The sequence below is a fragment of the Tursiops truncatus genome, chromosome 2 (genome assembly GCF_011762595.2).
Source record: "Tursiops truncatus isolate mTurTru1 chromosome 2, mTurTru1.mat.Y, whole genome shotgun sequence".
In the NCBI taxonomy this organism is placed as follows: Eukaryota; Metazoa; Chordata; class Mammalia; order Artiodactyla; family Delphinidae; genus Tursiops; species Tursiops truncatus.
Genome location: NC_047035.1, coordinates 61962829 through 61985155, shown reverse-complemented (window position 1 = coordinate 61985155; position 22327 = coordinate 61962829). Strand labels below are relative to the sequence as shown.

General features: G+C 37.9%; 1 protein-coding gene across 2 annotated transcripts in view; it reads right to left on the bottom strand.

Annotated features, from left to right (window-relative positions):
• Positions 1-22327, bottom strand: part of SLC25A21 (solute carrier family 25 member 21) — a 543072-nt gene that overhangs the window by 153292 nt on the left and 367453 nt on the right. For both annotated transcript variants that reach the window (XM_019924011.3, XM_019924010.3), the window contains one exon: positions 2532-2615. In XM_019924011.3, coding sequence (XP_019779570.2) covers positions 2532-2615 — 84 coding nt within the window. The remainder of the gene's footprint in view (positions 1-2531; positions 2616-22327) is intronic.

The window sequence follows — 22327 nt, the reverse complement described above, 5'->3', positions numbered from 1 at the left end:
TGATTTTGATCCCAACCGCCATAAATGCGGGCATATTATCAATGACACTTAGGTACCACATCACCAGAGGAATAGCAAGAATTTGCTGATTCTGTGTCACTAGATGACCTCAAAATATTTAATCAGCCTTCAGGATCATTATCATAGCTTCAGAGGGAGTGGTCTATAGCAAGAATTATCATCTTTCTTTTTCATTTTGCATCATCATGATGTTGGTGTGATGACTTTCATTCACTTGTTCAACATGCATTTACTGAGTATCTCTACTCAGTGCCAAACACAGGGATAGGGAAAACAGAGGGAAATGAGACGTGCGCCTCAGGGAAATGTATTCTTGGGGTGGGAGAGGGGAGACAGACAGAAAACAAGCTCAATAAATCAGGGTGGTGCACGCTATATAACAGATCTGCGCACGAGGAATGAGCCTGGAAGAAGCAAGGGCTGTCCTAGGAAGGGCTCTGTACACCTGATAAGGAATTTAGACTTTACACTGCAGGCCATATTTTTACATATTCCTGAAACACTCAAAAGATAAAACAATTAAAACAGTATGATACTGGCATAGAGATAGATAAATTAATGAAACAGAATAGGAAATAGAGAAACAGAATAGAAAATTTAGCTGATATATATGTGCAAGTTTAATATACAAAAAAGCTAGCATTTCCAATTAGTGAGTAAGGAATGGATTTTTTCAGCAGTGGTGTTTGGACAACTGAATAACCATTTGAAAATAAAATTTAATTCCTATATGCCATACTGCACATTAAAAAAAGAAATCACAGATGGATTAAAGATTCAGACGTAGATGTTTGTAATCTTGGGGTTAGAGGATGTCCTTCTTTTTTAATGTGTCATCAAGGTCAGATATCACAAAGGAAAAGACAGATATAAGCACAAAATCACAATCTTCAAAACTCACAAACTTCTGAAAGGTGTAAGACACTATAGTTGTAAGACAACTGACAAGTTGGGGAAAATATTTGTAATTTATGTAATAGTTGAAGGATTAGTACCTATAATATATACAGAACTCCTACAAATTAATTAAAAAATATAACCTAAGAGAAATGGGCGAGAGACACAAAATAAGCAATTCATGAAAGAAAGAATACCTAATGATATAAAAGTATGCTCAATCCCAGTTACAATCAAAGGAATACTATTAAGACACTTTTATTTTTCACTTATTAGATTATAAACAGGAGATGCATATTAGTGACAGATATATCAAATAATGACTGATAATGTCCAGTGTTTGAGAGGGTGTGGAGAAGTAAGAGCTCTCAAATACTAAGGATATAAAAGTCAGTACATACTTTTTGGAAGATAATTTGGCAACATCTATGATATAAAATGTGCATATCATTTGATCTTATAAGTCCATTGATAGCAATTTTTAAAAATAGAAATATATATATATATATATATATATATACACACACACACACACACACATAAATGCGAAAAAACAGTATGAGAATATATACTGTACTATTGTTTATAATAGTGAAAATATGGAAACAACCTAATGGGCCACCAAAGGGATTAATTTAATAAACTGCAGTATGTAGGTAAATAAATTACTATGCTGTTGTTAAAAAGAATCTATTGGCATGAGACGACATAAATGACATATGTTTAATGAGCAAAAGAGTAGCCCCAGTATAATCTGCTAAGAGAGGTAGTGAACTACAGAGTTAGGAGCATGGGCTTTGGGGTCAGGCTCACTGGATTTGAGTCCCAGCTTCAAGATTTACCAGATATGTGAAAATTACTAACTTTTCTGAGTCTTGGTTTCTTCATCTGTCCAACTGGAATGGCTCCTAACAGAACCTACTCTAAGAGTTATATGGAGAATTCCTAGTACATAGTAGAGGCTAAACATGTACTAGTTGTTATTATTACTGTTATCTTTTTGGTATAATGATTATTTTCAACCAATTCTCTTATGAAAACAACTTCAAAAAGCACATCTAATATCCTTTGCAAAATTATGCTCAATAGAGACTTTAACTGAATCTATACATCAAAGACAATTTTAGTTTATGTAACAAAAATATTCTATTTATCTGATCATCTAATAGATAGGATGATGAACCTGACACATCAATTTTTGATAAAGATATGTTTTGATTGAATATTCATAAACCAGAATGCAAACAAGGAACACATTTGGGCGCTATATTTAAGAATCAAAATAAAGAACTATCACATTTAGATATCCCCAGTTATAAGAACTTTAAAAAGTCTCAATAGCACAAAATAAAAATTGTCCTCTAGTCATCAAACTATTATTCATAAAGGATATTATTAACATCCTTTTTGTGGTAGTTTCTATCATATACATATTTAATTTTCAACCGTATTATCCAGAAAAACACATACAAAAATAGGAAGACACCCTTTTAAATATTTTTCCCTACTAAGACTAGGAAAAGAAATCATTCAAAATGAGAAAACACGTTGTGCAGTAATATATTAAAATGCCCACATCAACATACAGACTATATATAAAGAACCATACATACCCTTCTGTGCGGAAAATCATTCGAAAGCTGTGTCCTAAGCTTTTGTAACTGTTTGGATCAGTTGCACATCTCTGAATCTGGAACCTAGAAACAAAATCAAACAAACAAAAAAAATCCAAGTTAAGGATTTTGCCAAATGGCTTTTCTCATTTTTCAAAGTCTTAGGAGACTCAGCCTTTTCAGATTAATCTAAAATATTCTGGGTTTTGCTACAGATTTTACTGATTTATTTGTCTTGTATAATCTTTACCTTATTTTTGTAGCCTTTAAAATTATGATATTTCTCTGTACTTTAATAGAACTGCAGAAAGAGTTGTTTTCATCTGTTTCTTAGCTAGGCAGATGCACCCTGAGGCATTTATGCTTTTTTCTTTTGCGAAAAGCACACACAGATGTCATAGATTGTTTTAATGCATAATTCAGAAATCTGAAGATGCATATGAAACAAATAAGTAGCTCTATTTCTTATCTTAATTAGTGCTCTTTGATGGTAATTTAATACAAAGTTTAAAAATACAGAGCAGCTAATATGGCCTAACTTTGATCCTGATTATGAATTTGGAATTCATTCTGGCAGACAGGAGCCTGCGTTTAGAGCAAGAATTCGGGTCATACCGTGATACAATTTATTATCAGTACTTCATGATAGAGCAGAGTGGTCACTAGGGGTAGTTCCGGTTACCTGGACCTTCACAGAAGCACAGTGCTCTGCATGTAGTTTGTGCGCAATAAAGATGTATCCCATTTTAGAAAGCCAAATTCTTTTTTTCGTCTTCGTTTTTGGTATGATCATGCATCTCAGAACTCTAGCCTTCAAAATGTGGAAGTTCCCGGTGTGAGGGTCTTACGTATTTTGTGTCTTTCCCTGGGGTCTGTTTCTAATGAGATTTATGACAAGTATTGTCATTTCCCTACACCCCAGTTCTCCAGTTTCGCTTTTCTTTAGGCTGCCTACTCCTTGTGTTTAACCTTCTTGTCCCAATTCTAAGTTAAGCCCCTTCTTCCTTCTGTACTTCCCTCCACGGTTTTAGCAAGCCTTTTAAAATAGAAATTCTCAGAAACACCCCTAATATTGTCTACTCTAAGATGCTTTTCCCAGATTGTTAGATTTATGACATGAACACAACTTCTAATTCTGAGAATGATTTATTTTATAGTTCTAGGCCCCAGGGAATTATGCTGAAAACTAACACATATATCACAGAGAAGTGTGAATATTTTGCTTTCACTGAAGTGATTGGGCATATGAACAGAATAAGTAGACTATAAGACTGGAAAGTGAGGCTGGATTACATTTGAGTTTGTGAAGTGGAGAGGTGCTGAACGTGATTGTGCAGGAGAGTAGCCGTCCTGAGATGAAGGAGTTCATTCTTCCAGTAGAGTACTTGAAATATACAAATTCCTAACAAAATATTTATTGTCTGATTGGGTGGATTAGAATGGGAGTATGGAGGGCAGAATGATGATGAAGGCAATTATGATAGTCTGGGTGAAGATAATGATGCCAGAATATGAATGGAGGAAACAAATGTAATAAAAGAGGTGTGCTTGCTGGGTGATTGTTTTTTTCTTTAAATCAATGGGTTTTTTAAATGATACATTCAACATGATCCTCTCTTGATCCTCATCAACCCAGCAAGTAATATTCCACTGCCCTAGACTTACTATTGCCAAAGTTTAAAATGTCATAAATATTCATAATGTTTTTGCTTGTCAAACTTACATCTCTATTAGCATGATCATTTTTAGGAGGTTAGTTTCTAGGCAAGAACTATATCCCTAAAATTTAAATTGCATGGAGCTTATCAGAAGATCATGAAGCATTACGACTAACTCATTTAAACTGTTCTGGATCCAGAGGTGCATTTGGTGTGTGTATAACCACTGGCCTAGAAGACTCAGTAAGCAGTTCTGTCTAGAATCGAGAACACGATTTGATGGTCAGGTAGGTGGACCACGTTTGGTATTTCTGGACTACTGTATGTAGATGAGATAATCTGGGACTTGGGATACAAATGAATTAACTAATGCTAAACACAAAATAGTACAATGGAATAACTACAGGTAAGTTTATACAACAAATAATCTTGGAACATAGAGAGCGATTTCCAAAATACGACTTTGATCCTAATTCAGAAAAGAATCTCCATCTCTGCATTTGCATATTTGTAACCTACATTCATTGTTGGGTATGAAAAATTTCTTATGTCTAACTTTCAAGAGAATAACTTAAAATAGTTTTATATATTATAAAAACATTACATGCTTATAGATTTTTCTCATAATATCTGTAATAATTTTCATTAAGTTCATTTCCCCCTGTCAAATTCCTTTCTGGATACTTTTCTCCCAAATTACCAAGTATTTTTTGAATATTTGCCATATGAAATAAGATGCTATAGGTTTTACGAAAACCCAGGGCATTATCCCCACTCTCAAGAAACCCAATAAATAAATGAGAAAAAAATTTTTACAATAAAAGGGAAAATATCCAAAATGTCAAGTAGCATCAGCACAAGTTGCTCAGGTGTTCATCGGAGGGAGCAATTACTGCTTTCTGCAGAGGATCAGGAAGGATCTCAGGAAGGAGAAGGGATTTAAGCTGGTCCTATAGGATTCAGAGAGGCAAAAAGAGTAAGCCAGGAGGAAGCATTTCAGGTGGGGAATTGAGAGAGGGAGAGATGTCCTTTTAATAGAAGTGAAAGAAAAGATCTCCCACCATGACAACCTCCAGTGTTTCGTTCAGGATGGATGTTACAGCATCCTGCTGGTGGCATTCAGCTGCTCAGGGTGGATGGAGACCTGAGCGGGTTAGAGGAGGGTGTTTATGAGATAAAGTCAATGACCAATATAGAGCGTTTGGCCTTTTCCTGCTCCTCAGCGGAGCATTTCAGATAACTCTGTGGCCATCTCACAGTCATGTGACCCGGTCCTAGAAGGAACTGTGAGTCACCAGAGGGACCAAAGCAAGTGAATCCTAATGGCAAGAAAATTGACCTTAGCTCCTCTTTTATTGATGGGGTTAGAGACATCAGCTTTGTCTATGATGTCTGCATGTACCAGTAATACCAAGGTGGGTCCTCTGTCAGCTTACACAAAAATGAATACAGAGTACAATTACTTCTTAATTAACTAGTTATCTAACTTGGCTATTGGAAGTCTAGGCACTTCACTCATTAGTTGCAATTTCTTTCTTTTTTCAGAATCCAACAGATGATAATATTTCCAATCCACTATTCTCAGTTAATGAGTTCTTGAATACTTACTATGTATTAGGTACTCCACTATTTGGGGCATTATGAAGAAATAAGAAATAATCCTGCCCTTTAGAAGTTTATAGTTATGTGAAGGAGATGTACAAATAGATGATTACCATATGCAAGGAATAATGTTTAGGAATGGTATTTCAGAGTATCACATGTCAGACAATGAGTTTTACTGGCACTGAATAAACACTAGTATTACTTTTACTGGAGATGATCTTATCTATGGCTGACAGAAAATAGTATCAATATTATGCAGTGACATTAGAGGGAAGAGGGAAAACGGGAAGGATATATTTGGGCTAAATATCTGTGATTAAACCTTACCCTCCCACTTTAAAACAGGCAGCAAGGACAGTCAGCGGAATCTTTGAGGAGTGTTCCATTTAGAAGCTGACTGTCTGATGAATGATGCTGTGTTCATTACAAACAGGAGCGGCAACATCAAATAGCATCACACGAGGAGAGTCCACAAGCCGTGTTGCAGAGCAATGCAAAAGGATGGGCAGGCATGGTACATACTAATTCCTCTGTAAAGCCTCCCACCATTCCTTACTATCCTAAAGTAGCTAGAGGTCCCATTAAACAGGCAAAGGCAAGTACAGCTGTCCCTTCTACTGCACATCTCACTTACGGCGTGTCTGCACTCTGCAGAGAAAGTCCATGCTGTATTTAGTTCCACTACACATGACTTATTCTGATCACAGAGTTATCAGTTCTTCTAAGGAATCTGTTTCAAGTTGATATAATTACAGTGCATTTTGGTCAATCATGTAAAACAGCAATTTCCTTCTTCGTCTCTTACATTTCAGCAACTTAAAAGGTTTCTCTCGAATTGAGGCTTTACATCAGCATTTTCCAAGCTGCGTTCTGTGCTAACAAATTCTCTCTATGCTCGAGGAGACAATTTCCCAGTTACGTAATAGAACTCTTTATAAAATTACAAAGGCAAAGCCACACTACTCTAAATACAATCAAGATATCTAGAAGAAAAGATTGGACTTTCCCATTGTCCTAATAAAAGCAGTTTGGCCACATCTGGAATCTCCATCTGAGGAACTTCTTTTATTAGAATGAAAACTTGCTGCCAAATGGGCAAATTGGACAATGGAGTAATACTTAAGAAATATTCAGTGCCTAATATCAGGTCAGAAAGAAACACAGGGAAAGGAGTGCGGCTCAAACCCTACGCTCCATTGCCCAGCAGCCAGTGGTCCCATCTGCCATGGAGCCAGGGAGCCTGGTGCTACACACTCTCAAAACTGGGAGGGAACAGCCCTACCATCCACCACACCATAAATATGAAGCAAGTTATTGCGGTTACGACAGGGCAAGGAAGAGCTGCTCAATGTTCATGAGCAAATGTACAAGCGTATTTTTAGAAGCAAAAGAATGTTCTCACTCACTGAAATATTTTTCTTTAAACTGGTCAAGAACCATTACTGCACTATTTCCTCCGACTTGATTGTGTGCTTAGTCAGTGATACCAAAGTCTGTTGTTGACTCTTAGCGCTGTTAGAAATGTCACTTTAGGCATTCAGCTTGTCTGAGCACTTCCTAAGATATCATAAGAATGATACGTGTTGAGAAATACAATGACTTTATTACTGCCTTAAAAGCTGTAGAATGAGGTTGTTTGAAAATTCCTAAATCTCACATTTATGCAATGCCTTTATTTTCCAAAGTAAACTTTACATCTATCATCTTCATCTACTGTTGGCTGATGGAGTCTATACTGGGAAGTGGAGGCTTTAGGGCGCACACACACACACACACACACACACACACACACATATGCACATATATATATACATATATATATGTATATATACATGTATATGTATATGTAATCTATATATTTATATGAAGGGCAGCAATTGAGTTGCAGAGTCCGATTGGGGTAGGTGATAAGATTTGTCCTGAAGCTATATTTGCATAGCACATGCTCTGCTTTTTAGTTAGATCATATGATTATTTGCGGTGCTTTAGGGTTGGGAACTGATGGAGATTTGGGAATGGGGGCAAAAGCCATCCTAACCCATCCCTTTGGCATTGCCACCAATCCTAAGCAAAGCAGTGAGATAGGTGGGTTTTATTTCTAGCATCACCTCCAGATCATTTTCCAGTCCAAGAGTATTCTCATGCTCTCTCTTACCTTCCCCTATTCAACCCTGCTCTCAGAAAAGCATTCACACCAATCATTTATCCTTATCGTGGCTTTTAATTTGATATGCCGTCTTCCAGAACTTGTCCCTTGTTAAAGGGATTTCAGCTCTCAAGGAGGTGGCGCGAAGGTCTGGTTTTGTTTAGGGTGGGGATGCAGGGGTACCTTTACCACCAGAGATAGCCCTCAGTGGTTGTTTTTTTCCTGAGTGGAATTTTATGCTACCATAATGCACTGCTACATAAAAATTACACCTTTGTGTCAAAGGAGGTGAGGCACTTGGGAAACTGAGACATTGACTAGGAGCCACCAGTTTCAGCTCCAGTGCTGTCACCGATGAATAGTGTAAACTGGTGAGAACTGTAATTTAACTCCTCTTTGCCTTTCTCCTCAGTGGTAAAATGGCACCACAGACATTAGAGGACACTTTGATTTTGAAGGGACGGTGACACACTGACTTAATATTTGAGCTTGTTAGCCATAACAAATGTCTCTTCTCTCGAAGAGACATTTCATTGTGTTTTGTAAAGCTCCAAATTCCATATTTTATAAGGGTGGGAGACTGTTAATAAAAATCGTACACTGACAATAAGTGGTGATGAGCCTAATGAAACTCCCTGCAGAGATCTTTGTAAATGTGATATGAACAAAGATTATTAGTAATTACCAGAATGTTACATGTGCGCCTTAATAAACACTTAAGAAACCCACCAGTGAATCAGAGATTAACAGACTAAAGGTTTGCAATTTACAGAACACATTAAAAGGATAACTGTAGGAAGATTAAATAAAGATTTTAATTCACTGTAATTAGCCTATCTTACTGAAATAAGATGTTGCTCCTAGAGTATTTTTGCATGCTTACTGGTTCGTTGAGCATGGGCAAAGTCACTGAACACGCAAAGACACGTTTGAGCCTTTGAAATTTAGGTGTACACGCCTATGTTACGAACTTTGGAAAAAGGCCCTAGAAAGCACATCTTTAGAAAAATTCCCATCATGTATATTTGTTTCTTGTACTCTGAAAAATCACCTTATACTGAGGCTGCCCCAAGAGAAGAAATACCCCCTTCCCATAAAAGGCTAACCACTGAACTGAAGGGGGAAGGAGGCTTTGCATTTGTCATCCTTGTAGAAAGAGCATCGGATGGTGGGGAGTTGACACTGCTGATTTGGGAGATGATTCTATCAGTTTTCTTCAGCAAGTGCTGGGGAGAAAGGTTTTCTCCTAACATTTCTCTATATCCATAGCTTTCTTGTTCTAATTTTAAGTCCCTGGTGATTGTGAGTGGTAATTAAAAAAAAAAAATCTTAGCTATGGGTATTTTGTTTTACTCCAGATTAAATATAACAAAAATCCATATAACGTTGCCTTAGCCATGATAAGCACAAGAGTCCTTTAATCATGTTGGAAGGGTGTGGTTTACAGTTCTAGATGCAGATTTCTGTCTCAACATTTCCTGAGATACCCATCTGCACAAGGGGCAAGGTTAAGAGTTCTGGAGACCCAACAATGAACAGACCACGAATGGAACGAACAGGTGGGGGGGCAGGGAAATGTTAGTAATTAATTATAAAATAAGGCAGAACACAAGTATTAAATAGAGATTCTAGGAATTTAGTTTATCTGCAATTTAAGCATTGCCTTTGCTTGTTGGGTTCACAGTCTAGGCCTGGCATCAATTAACACCCTAAAATAATGTTAACAAATCCACAAGGGTCATGAGTTTGGCTCTGCCTCAGCAGTGATCACTGACTGAAGTTCAGAAGCTGTACTCACATATTTGGCTACTCATCAAATTATTCTGAAAATTCATGGAAAAGAAATATACTTTTCCTGATTGTTGCTCAGTCATTTCCCTAGGAGAGAATCTCTTTATAAAAGAAACAGGTACCTTTACCTGGTAAAAATTAAGAAAAGAGACCCTTTGTCTGTTTAAAAGTCTGAATGTCTTTACTAGGAGTAGGTGGGCTGGGCTATGCTTTGGCTTAGTGTTTATGATGTTGTAAAGAAGACCAATAAATTTCTCTATGTTATTATAGAACAGTTTATAATTTGAAGAAATATGTAACCTGGAGTGCTCAGTCAGCCAAGATAATTACTACAGATAAGGTAATAACATCTTGGCAAGGCCACAAAAGCAAGGGAAATCTTCTGTGCCGTGTAATTTCGAACACATTTTTGAACAGAGCCTCAAAAATATTATCTCTCTGAACTATCAGATCAACCCAGATAGCCTGATTATACTTTTGGTAATTTCCTGTGATCCTAGACACATCTAATTGCAGTCTCATTTCACAAGCCAAGAAGATTTAAAACCTGATAGTCTGTGACTGTACATTTTACAGTTCACACTTTAACACTACACTTAAATATCCTGTAAATGGTTCACCATTTTGCTAACCACAAATTTTGTTACAATAAACATTTACCTACTTGTCCAGAATAGTGTGATGAAATAGATCTAGTTTTGTACATCTTAACACAATTATAAGACATATAGTATTCCTAGTATTTAGAACCTGGGTAAAATTTGACATTGTAAAATGAATCATGATAAGAGAGTTTATGCTACCATCTGGCACAAGTTCTTCCAGTTGTTTATATTACTTAAGGGATAATAACTAAGTACACTGACAATATAATTCTACAATTTATTTTAATGACGATATGCTAGTTAACAAGTCAGAGACAAATGATCAGTAGATATAACAACCTAAATCTAATAATGTTAAACCACAAGCAATAAAACAGGTTAATTGACAGAGCTGTATGATTAAAATGTTCCAAGCATAAACTGGTCTCAATTAAACAAAAGCTTGACTAGCATGTCTTTCAGTCACTTTGCTTTGTAAAATACCAATCACGTTATAAAACTAAGCTTAATATCAGATTATAGTGCTGCCACTCTTTGAAAATACATATGTGTGTATATATGCCTACATTTAATTAAAATTCACATTTAATGCCAACAAATGACCTCACATCCCGATACATCCATCTACATTTTCCCAAGTACATTAACCTAGGCTGGCCATTAGACTGGTTGATTAGCATGAATCCAACTCATACTTGGGAAATGAGGGAAGGATGGATCACAGATTGGAAATAAAACCCATTACCAAGGTGATGAAAATAGAGAGGGCTAAATCAACTTCAGCAATCAAATATTAAAATAACCACAGTCGGGCTTCCCTGGTGGCGCAGTGGTTGAGAGTCCGCCTACCGATGCAGGCGACGCGGGTTCGTGCCCTGGTCCGGGAAGATCCCACATGCCGCGGAGCGGCTGGGCCCGTGAGCCATGGCCACTGAGCCTGCGCGTCCGGAGCCTGTGCTCCGCAGCGGAAGAGGCCACAACAGTGAGAGGCCCGCGTACCGCAAAAAGGAAAAAAAAACAAAAAACAAAAAAAACAGAGTCATGACAAGTATCATAGTTTTCCCATATTCCCAAAATAACGTCAGTTTTTCAAAATTTAAACCCCCTAAAAAAAAGTTAGCTATGTTCTTTCTCTCTCTGATTCTTCCTTTCCTGCCCCCACCAACTTGGGTTCACAACTTTCCCTAACGTTCACCAATAGCACCTACTATCTCACGGCAGAGGACCATATGGCATCATTCTTACCTGTTGAACCTCAGCTTGTTGCTCTGGATGAGACTCAGATTCTTGGTTTCTTGTCTCCATAAAAGATTTCCAGAACAGGGGATTCAAAAGCAGTCAAATCTACCCGAATCTTACTTGCCCTGGGAACTGAGCCACTTGACAAAAATTAATTATGCACTAGAGACCATAAGCCTGGGTCCCAGTGAGGGGGAATGTCAGGCAAGACAGAGTCTCTGGAGACCTAATACACACAATCCATCTTATTTTAACTGATCAAATGTGCCTATTTTATAGTTTATTTAGTACTGATAAGAAAGGACGCTTTTCAATAATGTCAAAGAAAGAAAGATGAAAGAAGTGAGTGGTTTCTTTGTATTCATAAGCTTATTCTAGGAAGAAATAATTTGAAGAATGGAGATAATAAACTTGGCTATTAAGGAAGTAAACATGCTTATGCTTATCAGAGTTGAGGAAAATTTCAAGGGAAGTTTATTTTTTTATTCCAAGATTGACCTCATATGTTACCAAGATTTGGGTGAGTTATCGGATCGAAATGAGAACACAGTTTTCAAAAGCATTTCATAGGTGGACAGGACCTGAAAATGACCCCAAAATGGTAATAATCCTGCTGATTTATAAATCACTTTTAACTTAGATTGCATTTTTACATTTTTCATCTCATCTCAGGGTACCCCTTAGTTTAACAGTTCCTTCTATTTGTAGGGTTAAAATCACTTAAAAAAGAAAAAGTAGCAGCCTGGAGCTAGAAAGGCAGCAGACTGGAGGGAGTAGGTTTCCCTGAAGTCTCCCAGTTGTACTAGAAATTTGTCTCTCGAGTTCAGTGAAGGACCAGTAAAATCACTATTCTGAAGCCAAGCCTTTTCATTTGTTAACAAGGGAATAATGTTACTTACACATCGCCAAATGAACGGCAATTGTGTTCATTTAATTTGATCTCTTCCCTGTCGGGGTATACACTATGGATGGAGAGAGATCTCTGCATGGGGAAGGTGGGCAGGACATCTTTGGTAGAAGAATTTAGATGCAATGTTTTTTGAAGAGCAAAAGACACCATGTGATTCCTTTCAGCCCTCTCATTGTAGACAGTTGGGTTGATACATTCCGGACCAAAAAACCACATTTCTGTATTTACCTAGCATCTATTCTGTGGGATTTCTTTCCGAGAGTTTTTTTTTTTTTCACATCTTTATTGGAGTATAAATGCTTTACAATGTTGTGTTACTTTCTGCTGTACAACAATGTGAATCACCTATATGTATACATATATCCCTGTATCCCCTCCCTCTTGAGCCTCGCTCCCACCCTCCCTATCCCATCCCTTTAGGTCGTCACAAAGCACCCTGTGCTATGCAGCAGCTTCCCACTAGCCATCCATTGTACATTTGGTAGTGTATATACGTCAGTGTTACTCTCTCACTTCATCCCAGCTTCCCCTCCCCCCCGCCCCCAACCCTGTGCCCTCAAGTCCGTTCTCTACATCTGCGTTATTCCATATTTCAAGTGTTTTAAGTGCCTACTGTATGCCTGGGGAATATTGTCAAGGCCACCATCTAATAACTCTGTAAATTCTTTTGCTCACTCTCTCTCAACTAAATACTTTTAATGATGACAATGTCATGAACCCACACTCGAGACAGCCTCAGTGGAAGGGTGTGGTTTCATTATTATCATCAAATAACATGCTAAAAATAATTAAAAATCACTTAGAACACTGGCAACAGAAAAGATGTGTGAATTATTCCCACCCAGGAGCAGGCCTAACTTGTCCACAGAACTTGTATAGGAATCTATGCTTCACTTATTAACCAAATGTTTAATAAAAGACAATGTTTCGGGCTGAATTATAGAGGGGTACTTTGGCAGGTAACAAAGCACTTCAAGACAGTTCAAGTCATTTAATTTTATAAAATGCTCATCTAATTCCAACTAGCAGCTTTCACATAAATGTAACTTTGCATTTTAAAACAATTAGTTTTTTAAATAATAGCTCTCTGTTCTACAATTTAAGATACAGATAATCAGATATCTTGGTTAACCTAGGCTCCAAAAATCTTAAAGACTAAACATGACATTCATATAAAATGACACCCAAGCGAGAAACCTATAGTAAATACATGAGTTTAAAACCCCTCCTTCAGGGCTTCCCTGGTGGCACAGTGGTTGAGAGTCCGCCTGCCGATGCAGGGGACAAGGATTCGTACCCCAGTCCAGGAAGATCCCACATGCCGCAGAGCGGCTCGGCCCGTGAGCCATGGCTGCTGAGCCAGTGCGTCCGGAGCCTGTGCTCCGCAACAGAAGAGGCCACAACAGCGAGAGGCCCGCGTACCGCAAAAAAAAAAAAAAACAAACCCTCCTTCAAACTTCTGCTAGGGTGAGTTCTGGTGGTCTCCAATGAAACTCCAATCACTCTCATTCATTTAATCATCATGAATTCTAAGCGTGAAGATTAGACTTAAACATTTGGAGTTTTAGTCCCTCCCTTCACAAGTAATATGTTAACATTGAGTATAAAAGAGCTAAAGTGTTCTGAAACGGTGAAATTCACAGAGAATTCAAGCTAACTAGCATTTATGGAATGCCTACTCTGTATGAGGTACTTGGGTGTGAGACTCTGCTTAACTTAGACACTGACCCTCTTACAGAAGTTTGCATTCTAATAGGAGACAGACATGTAGCATTAAAACATTAATGACAGGCAAGTCTTCCCAAATTTGTGGTATTCTTGCTTGCTTCCTTGAACAGTACACAGGGAATGCGACACAGCATTTTTGAAGTGCCTGGGGTTGGTGGGGACCCTTTGACTAGGAACTACCCTCCTGTGCTGTTACACAGTGATCTCATTAGGCCTTGCAAGGCATGGGCAGGCCAGTCCCCGCCCTAATGTCCCCACAGTGCTTTTCTAGTTCTTGGTTTTCCCAACATGGTTCTGTTCGATCTTTTCTTGCTAAGCAATGAGCTATCATTTCTTGCCCATCAGCGTGTCTGCCCCTAAGCACTCTCCCTGCTTTTCTCTCCTTCTCCCATTTTTCTCTCCTGCGTTCCTCCCATGACTTTTAATTCATCACTTAACACCCAGCAGTGAACTAAGGACCAGATAACCCAGCTTGGTCATGACCCTTAGTAGGGACTGGAGGGGCCAGACTATGAGTCAGGTCCATGAACATCAGAGCCTTCCCTGCACACCATGCAATTTGGCTGTCCAGAGACCATTTCTGCATGTGTTTTGTTTCTCAGCTCTGCGCTAGAGCTGAGCCTCTGAGATAAGTGGCCTCTGGCTGAGTTTGAACTTTCCTTGAAAATGGGTCGTCCTGAGAGGAGGAAGGGGCAGGTAGCCTCCAATGTCCTTTGGTATTCTCTCCCCTGGTACCGTGGTCACGGTGAGGTAGAGCACCTCAGGCAGGTACAGTCTCTCCTCCTGGTGGGAGGATGGCCCTGCTGCCATGTGCCTATGTCTCTGGGATTCCTTCACTTTGAGGGCTTAATAAGGAGTCCTATTGCTCCTGGAAGCCAAACAAGAACTAATATAACATGATGAGGATGATGAGGACACATAGCACAGCTGACCCCAGCCATAACGATCCCTTCTTCATTCTGTTCCCCTATTTATTTTGTGGATTTAGTTTCTGTTTGTTTCTTGAAATAAAATGCCCTTCTTGTTTTTTTGTGTTTGATTTCCACTTCTGCATTATGGACTAGTGATAAGTGTCTGTTATTTAGATTCTCATAGATGCATGTTTAGTTTGACAACTTTGAGAAAATATGAACATTTCTTTTGAAAAATGTATATATTTTCAGAAATCTGGCCAAATCACTGGCTTTCTGTTGGCTCTGGCGGTACTACACTAGCCCTTTTGGAGGAGGAAACAAAGAAAGGAAGGAAGGGAGGCAGGGAGGGAGGGAAGGGGGGAGGAAAGAAAGAAAGAAAGGGAAGAACCACTGTAAAACACTCTACTTCCCAGTACAAATACTTTTGGAACTCTTACTCATGTGTGTTAGGTCAAATTCTGGCAGAAATCGCAGGACAGCTGCAATTCCATACTTTGAAATGTCTATTAAAAGAAATCTTGATATAATTTATAGAAGAGTTGGAAGGTATTCCCTGTTTTTTTCATTCCCTTGAACATAGACAACTTTTGAAATAAAGGAAGGAGAGAAATGAGTATTTTCAATGATGAAGTGAGTAAATTCACAACTTTAAATATATGACGCCAAGAGAACTTTCTGCAATGAAGATTGGTTCAAATATATATATATATATGTATATATTAATATTACTTGTGTCAGGTTGAGTTTCAGCTATCATGAGAATTAAAAAGCTGTACAATTTCTGAAAGTTTTATGTATACAGATAAACAAGTACACAATTCAAGATACCACACTTTTATATATAAATAAGATAAACAAAATTTTCTTTAAAATCCCAAGTTTAAACATTCTAGAAATTTGAAGGCATAAACAGATGCCTTTTTTTATGTTGGCTTCACCGAGGGCTTTGGTTGTTAGCACTACCATGTGACATGTGTCATATCGGGGGGGGGGGGTTATTACAGAGACCATGTGTGACAAGTAGGTGTAATGAGGTCTCCTGGTCTCCCGGGAACTGGGACTGGGACATGGGAATCAACCAGGGACCGGTGCGGAAGTGATTCCTTGTGTAAAGTTGATGCTGGGAGATACCTACACAGCCAGATAGTAAGTGCATCCCCAGCCCCCTGTACATCCAGGTGTAGATCATGTGACTAGTTCTTTTCCATGGAATCTAAGCAAAGTAATGTATGTTACTTCCAGACTAAGGTTGTTTTTCTTTGCTTTGTTTTTGTTTGTTTTTTATACATCTTTATTGGAGTATAATTGCTTTACAATGGTGTGTTAGTTTCTGCTGCATAACAAAGTGAATCAGCTATAAGTATACATATATCCCCATATCCCCTCCCTCTTGCATCTCCCTCCCACCCTCCCTCTAGGTGGTCACAAAGCACCGAGCTGATCTCCCTGTGCCATGCGGCTGCTTCCCACCAGCCATCTATTTTACATTTGGTAGTGTATATCAGTCTGAGGTTTTAAAGAAGTGAGTGGGGCTCCTCCATTCTCTCTCTTGTTGCTCCTGCGAGAGGTACTTTGCAAGATACCTTTATAGCAGAGACTAGCTACATCTTACATCAAATCTGTATCACCTGCAAGGAGAAAGCAGAGGACTCCAAAGCTCTAGCGGGTGCAGAGCCACTACATGGAAGGAGCCCGGATCACTAAATCACACACTGAGGAGAACCTCCTACCACCTGGTAATACTCACATTGTACTATTATATGAGTATATTTGATTGGGGGTAAACCACTGAAATTTAGGGGTTTACCTGTTACTGCAGCTAGATTTGCCTTAACTGACCAAGGCTCAACACTGTACTGTGTCTCTGTCTCTCTCCATGTCCTCTCTGTACACCAGTTCATGCTTCCTGCTCCTCCACAGCACTGACCTTGACAGGGCAACCCCAGCCCTGGTGTAATATGACACAAAACCAGTGCTCACCACTTATTCCTTTCTGCCACTACATGTGCCAAATACCTTTCATTTGCTCCTGCAGATCCACTCTCTACTCTTCTCCACCCTGTTTGCTGCCCCGAGAGGCGATCTGAACTGATTACATCAAAAGACTGCTATGTTCTCTGCCTTCCAGTTGGATTTGGTCAATGAGAAGCCATGAGGTGACAAGAAGAAGGGAGGAAAATGCATTGGGGATATTTATCTGTCTGGTTCCTTCCCGTGAGGCTTCCTCAGGCTTGTCTCTATCAACAGAAGTTCACTGCTCCTCTCAAGGAGCCCTTTCTTTGTGACTTTCATCTTTCAAGTTTTGCTAACCTTGCCCTTCACACACACCTTTGAGCTTAGGCATAGGAGCAGCTTTACTTCCTTTTGCTGGTAGCCCCAGGATCCTGAGTTCTTCCTTGTAATTTCCTTACACCCTGCCCATACTCTTATAATGAATCCATTTATAAACCCTCTTCAAATTTTCCTCATTTGAGAGTGCTTTCTGTCTCCTGTTGGTTTTCTCACTGCAAAATCACATCACAATTGAAATTCTCTAGGGAGTCAGCTATCTACCCCTGGCTCACTTAGCCACGTCCAGGGAATGGAGTTATTGTGCAAACATGGACGGAAAGCCAACCCTTTCAGCAAAGCCCTTGAGTGATGGCAACTTTCAGAGCAGGAACTTGCAGGTACCTCAAAACATGTCTACCAAATTCTTCCAGTAACAGCTTCCTTTCTTTTCACTCCTTTTCAGCTATACGATTACCATCACATATTGTTGCATTTTTCCCCCCTGTGGATTGCTTCACTGCTGAGAGAACACATTATTGCTTTTTATAGGATAGTGCACCGTGAATAGTGCATATTCCTAGTACACAATTTAGAATCGAAGTCTTCACATTTAAAAATGCAAATGTTCATAAAAACTAAAAGGGAGAAACAAGTAGAAATCACCACAGAATCATGCATTGCCATGTTATTTCTTAGGGCAAAAAAAAAAATCTTTGTTAACAACCTGGATATGCTATGAATATGTCATACAGAATTTGCATCCAAGGAACGAATCACAATTTTCGCTTTCACATTCTTCTGGTATCATTCACATTCTTTTACTCCCATTAGTTCCCAGCAAAAGATGCTACACAAGCACCAAATCGAATGGGAAATTATTAATATTATTAAACCAAACATCTCATCGCTTCCATTCACTGTGAAAAGTGCCTCACATGTGGGGCGGGGGGACAGGTAGTTTCAGTAAAGTATGTAACCTGAGGCATTATGAAAATTGTGTGAATATCCAGGCACAGAATCCATACATTCCCTTTTAAGGGCTTATTTTTCTCTAAATATTTTATCCTAGGATACTAGTAAGACTTTGGTGATAACAGTTGTATCCTTTTTCTTATTTCAGGAAATAGGGAACTAGAAAGCACTCACATTCCTCCTCTGGGAGAAGACAAAATGGGAGAAAATATGTATTTTCACTCTACTTAGTTTTAAAGTAGCATGTCTTATATAAGGCGAGAAAAGGTTAATATTGCAAGATAGTTATTTTTCCAAGTTAATATATTCTTAAGGAATATTACCACTGCCCTTCACCATACATATGAAAACCCACACCATTCCCTCCTCAGTATCCTACGTCATCAATTTCATGACTTGGGATGTAAGTGAAAGCTTAGATTTACCAGAATTTCATGATGGGTTTCGAAGTGGGAGATGGTTATCTGATTTTAAAAGTCATGGATTGATAACATGGCCACAATTTCTATCCCTCCATCCCCACAAACCTCCCAGTACACACGTGCCGTGTATAACTAAAATAATGGGAAATAAGTGTGCTTAGAAGTCAGTCCAGCACAAAAGAATTTTATTTACGCTGATTTCTAGTGGATCTATAAAAAGCAGGTTATCTTTGTTTTATCATGTTTCTTCTAAACAGTAACAACATACAAAAAGACCATTAAAATAGCACTAGAATTTTGGCTTAAAACTGCATTGTCCAATATGGTAGTCACTAGTCACATGTAGCTACTGAGCAGCTGAAATGTGGCTAGTGCAGCTCAGGAAATGAGTTTATTTTAATTAATTTAGATTCAAATTTAAGAGCTCAAGAAGTATAAAATATTTTCCCATTAATCATAACTTCATCATTTGCTAGGATTACACTTTAACCATTGGATCCCATAAGATATATTGTAGTAAGAATGCACTTTTTACTTTTTAAAATGTGGTTAATAGCAAATTTTGAATTATATGTATGGCTCACATTATATTTCTATTAGAAAGCTTTGGCTGAAAAGCTAAGATTTAGGGCTAAAATGCTAGTTTATCTTTTGCACACAGCGGCACCCAAATATATGTAGCAGCATCAGAGTTCGTGGGGGAACATCTCTAGTACATACAGTAGGTATAAAATTAGGAAAAAATCCTGAATTTTAAATTCAACTCTCCTCTTATAAGCTTAGTATTACTTGTTGTATATAGCCCCTCCTTACTTCAGTTGTTTATCTAGGTTTAAAGTAAAATGAGTTTCCACCACAAGATAATTTTATTATGCCAGTTTTGAACTGATTAAAGATGCCTCTTTGGTATTTCTCGAACAACCTTTCATGAGATGCATCGACCCTTAGAATGAAGCCACGGTGCCCATAAGGCTGGCAAAAATGTTTTCTGAGAAATCCAAACTGGAATCTACTGAATTAAATTCCAAACCAAATTAGAAACATTGAAAAGACTCTTAAATACACAATGTACTTTTCCTTCAAGCTATTTGAGTCCCAGCTGAAGATACCAGTGTAGTCTTTTCCAAGTATAAAATTTGAGAAAGATCAATACATAGATATGCTCAAGTAATTTTCATGCTGTGTCTTTGCTAGTTTGATAAAAAGAATCTTTTAAATTTAAGGGATTGTCAGTATAGTCTTAAAGAAAACCAAATCCCTCACTCAAAAACAGAAATAGCCAGTTTCTCAGGACAGTGCTGGAGAGAAGTTGGAGCTATTTAGCTATTTATGGAGAGACAGTGACTTGAAAATCACCAGAGTATAATGAAAATTAAAAGTGCTTTTTTCTTCCAAACCAACCGACTGACTCTATAAAATAATGCACCTATCTTCATTACGAGTCATAACAATGATTTGAGATCTTCCAATTTAAATTTTATGCCTCTTTGTTTTTCCTCAGGCAGGACAAGAGACGAAAACTGGAAAGTTTGGGTCATATGGATCATGGCAGCACTGCTATGTCTGGAATTTTCTTATAAATATCCTATTGCTTTGAGGCTCACAGGCCTGGCTGAAACAGCAGGGACAATCTCATTTGCACTTTTATAGTTGTAGAGGGATTTTCAAGAGTTAAAACAATTTTCCATAATATTCTGTATTAACTTAACGGATATGAAGTGTGATTGTTACAACTTTTCATGCTTTTCTGCAGGCTGACAGTTTGGAAGTAATTTTAGAAAAACAAACAAAGTTATAAACAAATGCCAACAGGAAGGCATTCTTGGGTACTCAAAAGAATCTATCTACAACAAATTTTTACTGCCTATTTTCAGCTTTATGCCTTTTTAAGTTTTTTTTTTAATACTATAAATGACTGTTTCTACCCTTAAGAAAATCATCACTTCAAAGGAACATCTTGTGGTACTCTACAATGATGAAACAAATTTCAGAAAACAAAGCAGATGCCACCCCTTTTTGTGTGATTAAACAACAAAGAACATTTTATCAGAATCTATAAACTTTACTAAATACTCATTTACCAGAGTTTGAATAATTTTGCTTTGCTTAAAATTAGAAAAAAATACTAATTTCACTAAAATGTAAAACTTCCATATAAGTCCATCAAAGTTAATTTTTCAGTCCATCTATAAAGTGTGTAGCAAACTATACCAGCCATAAGAACACAAAGGTGAGATGCAAGGAAGTTTGAAAATCAGAGTCAGTGAGAAGGGAATTTAAAGTAAATATACAGCACTATTAAAATAAATTTTATACACACACATAGAATATAAATAAACACTTAAAGGAGATAGGTTATACAAATTGAGTTGATGGATTGGAGAAAATATGGGGTTAAATGGAGAAAACTTATTTGAAGCAGTTAACTTGTGAAGCCAGGAAGGACAGTTCTGGGGCAGTGAGCACAGTGTTTTCCTGGGTAAATGGGAAGTTAAACCAGCACAGAAAAGAGCCTGGCAGAGAGTTTTAAAGGGAGGTATGGGTACATCAGAAAGGGCTCATAACTTTTTCCTAAGAACTAAGCTTATGATCTTTGAAAGCTTACGAGGAATGTTCTAGAAGTTTACAAAAAGGTACATTTAGAGTCAGAAAGAAGTAAGTACCTAAGCAATAAGCTGAAATGGGAGTAAATTAGTAAATCAAAGAGTTGATTTGTGTCTACTCAGGAAAGGGCATTGGCTTCCACTGAACTTGGCTCTATGAAGGGAAAATTGTGCCAGACCAATTTAATTTCCTTCCACAGCAGAGTGATAGGCAATGTCAACCGACAGGAAGCAACAGCAAAAAAGGATGTTAAAATAGGCCAGGCACGAGAGAACCAATATCTGGAACACTAATTTGATAAGGGTTTGGCAAAGTAAGGATACACACAGGGACAGCTGTAATTCTTTTAAAAGTCCACCTTCCCTATGTAAAAATCATTTAAAATTGTGGAGGTAGATAATGAAGCAACAGTAGATTTCTAATAAATGTGCATTTCCTGGATTAAAATAGCATGTCAGATGTAGTTCCTAATTTCAGGAGACCCTCGATTTCTTTGAAATATCTAGGAATAAAGAATTCTGTGAATTCTAGGGTACACTTATCCCACGCCCTTGAGCCTTTTGGGCATTTATCTCACAACCACCTTTTAAAGTGTTAGGAGTGAAGGTATGAACTTTATTTGTAATAATGCAGTATATGGAAGGTATGAACTTTATTTGTAATAATGCAGTATATGGAACTATGAGCAACCTATAAATATGGTAAAAATAAGTCATCATGTTGCATTAAAAGAAAACACAAATTAGCACAGAGGAACATTAATATTCTACACTGCAACTAGGTAAATTTCAAGGATCTCTTGCATTTTGGGGGGAAAAAGATTGAATTTCAATCAGGCAAGGTTTCATTGATTTTCCAAATCTTTGATCTTTTCACTGATTTTCCAAATCTTTGATCTTTTCATTGATTTTCCAAATCTTTGATTTTTTCA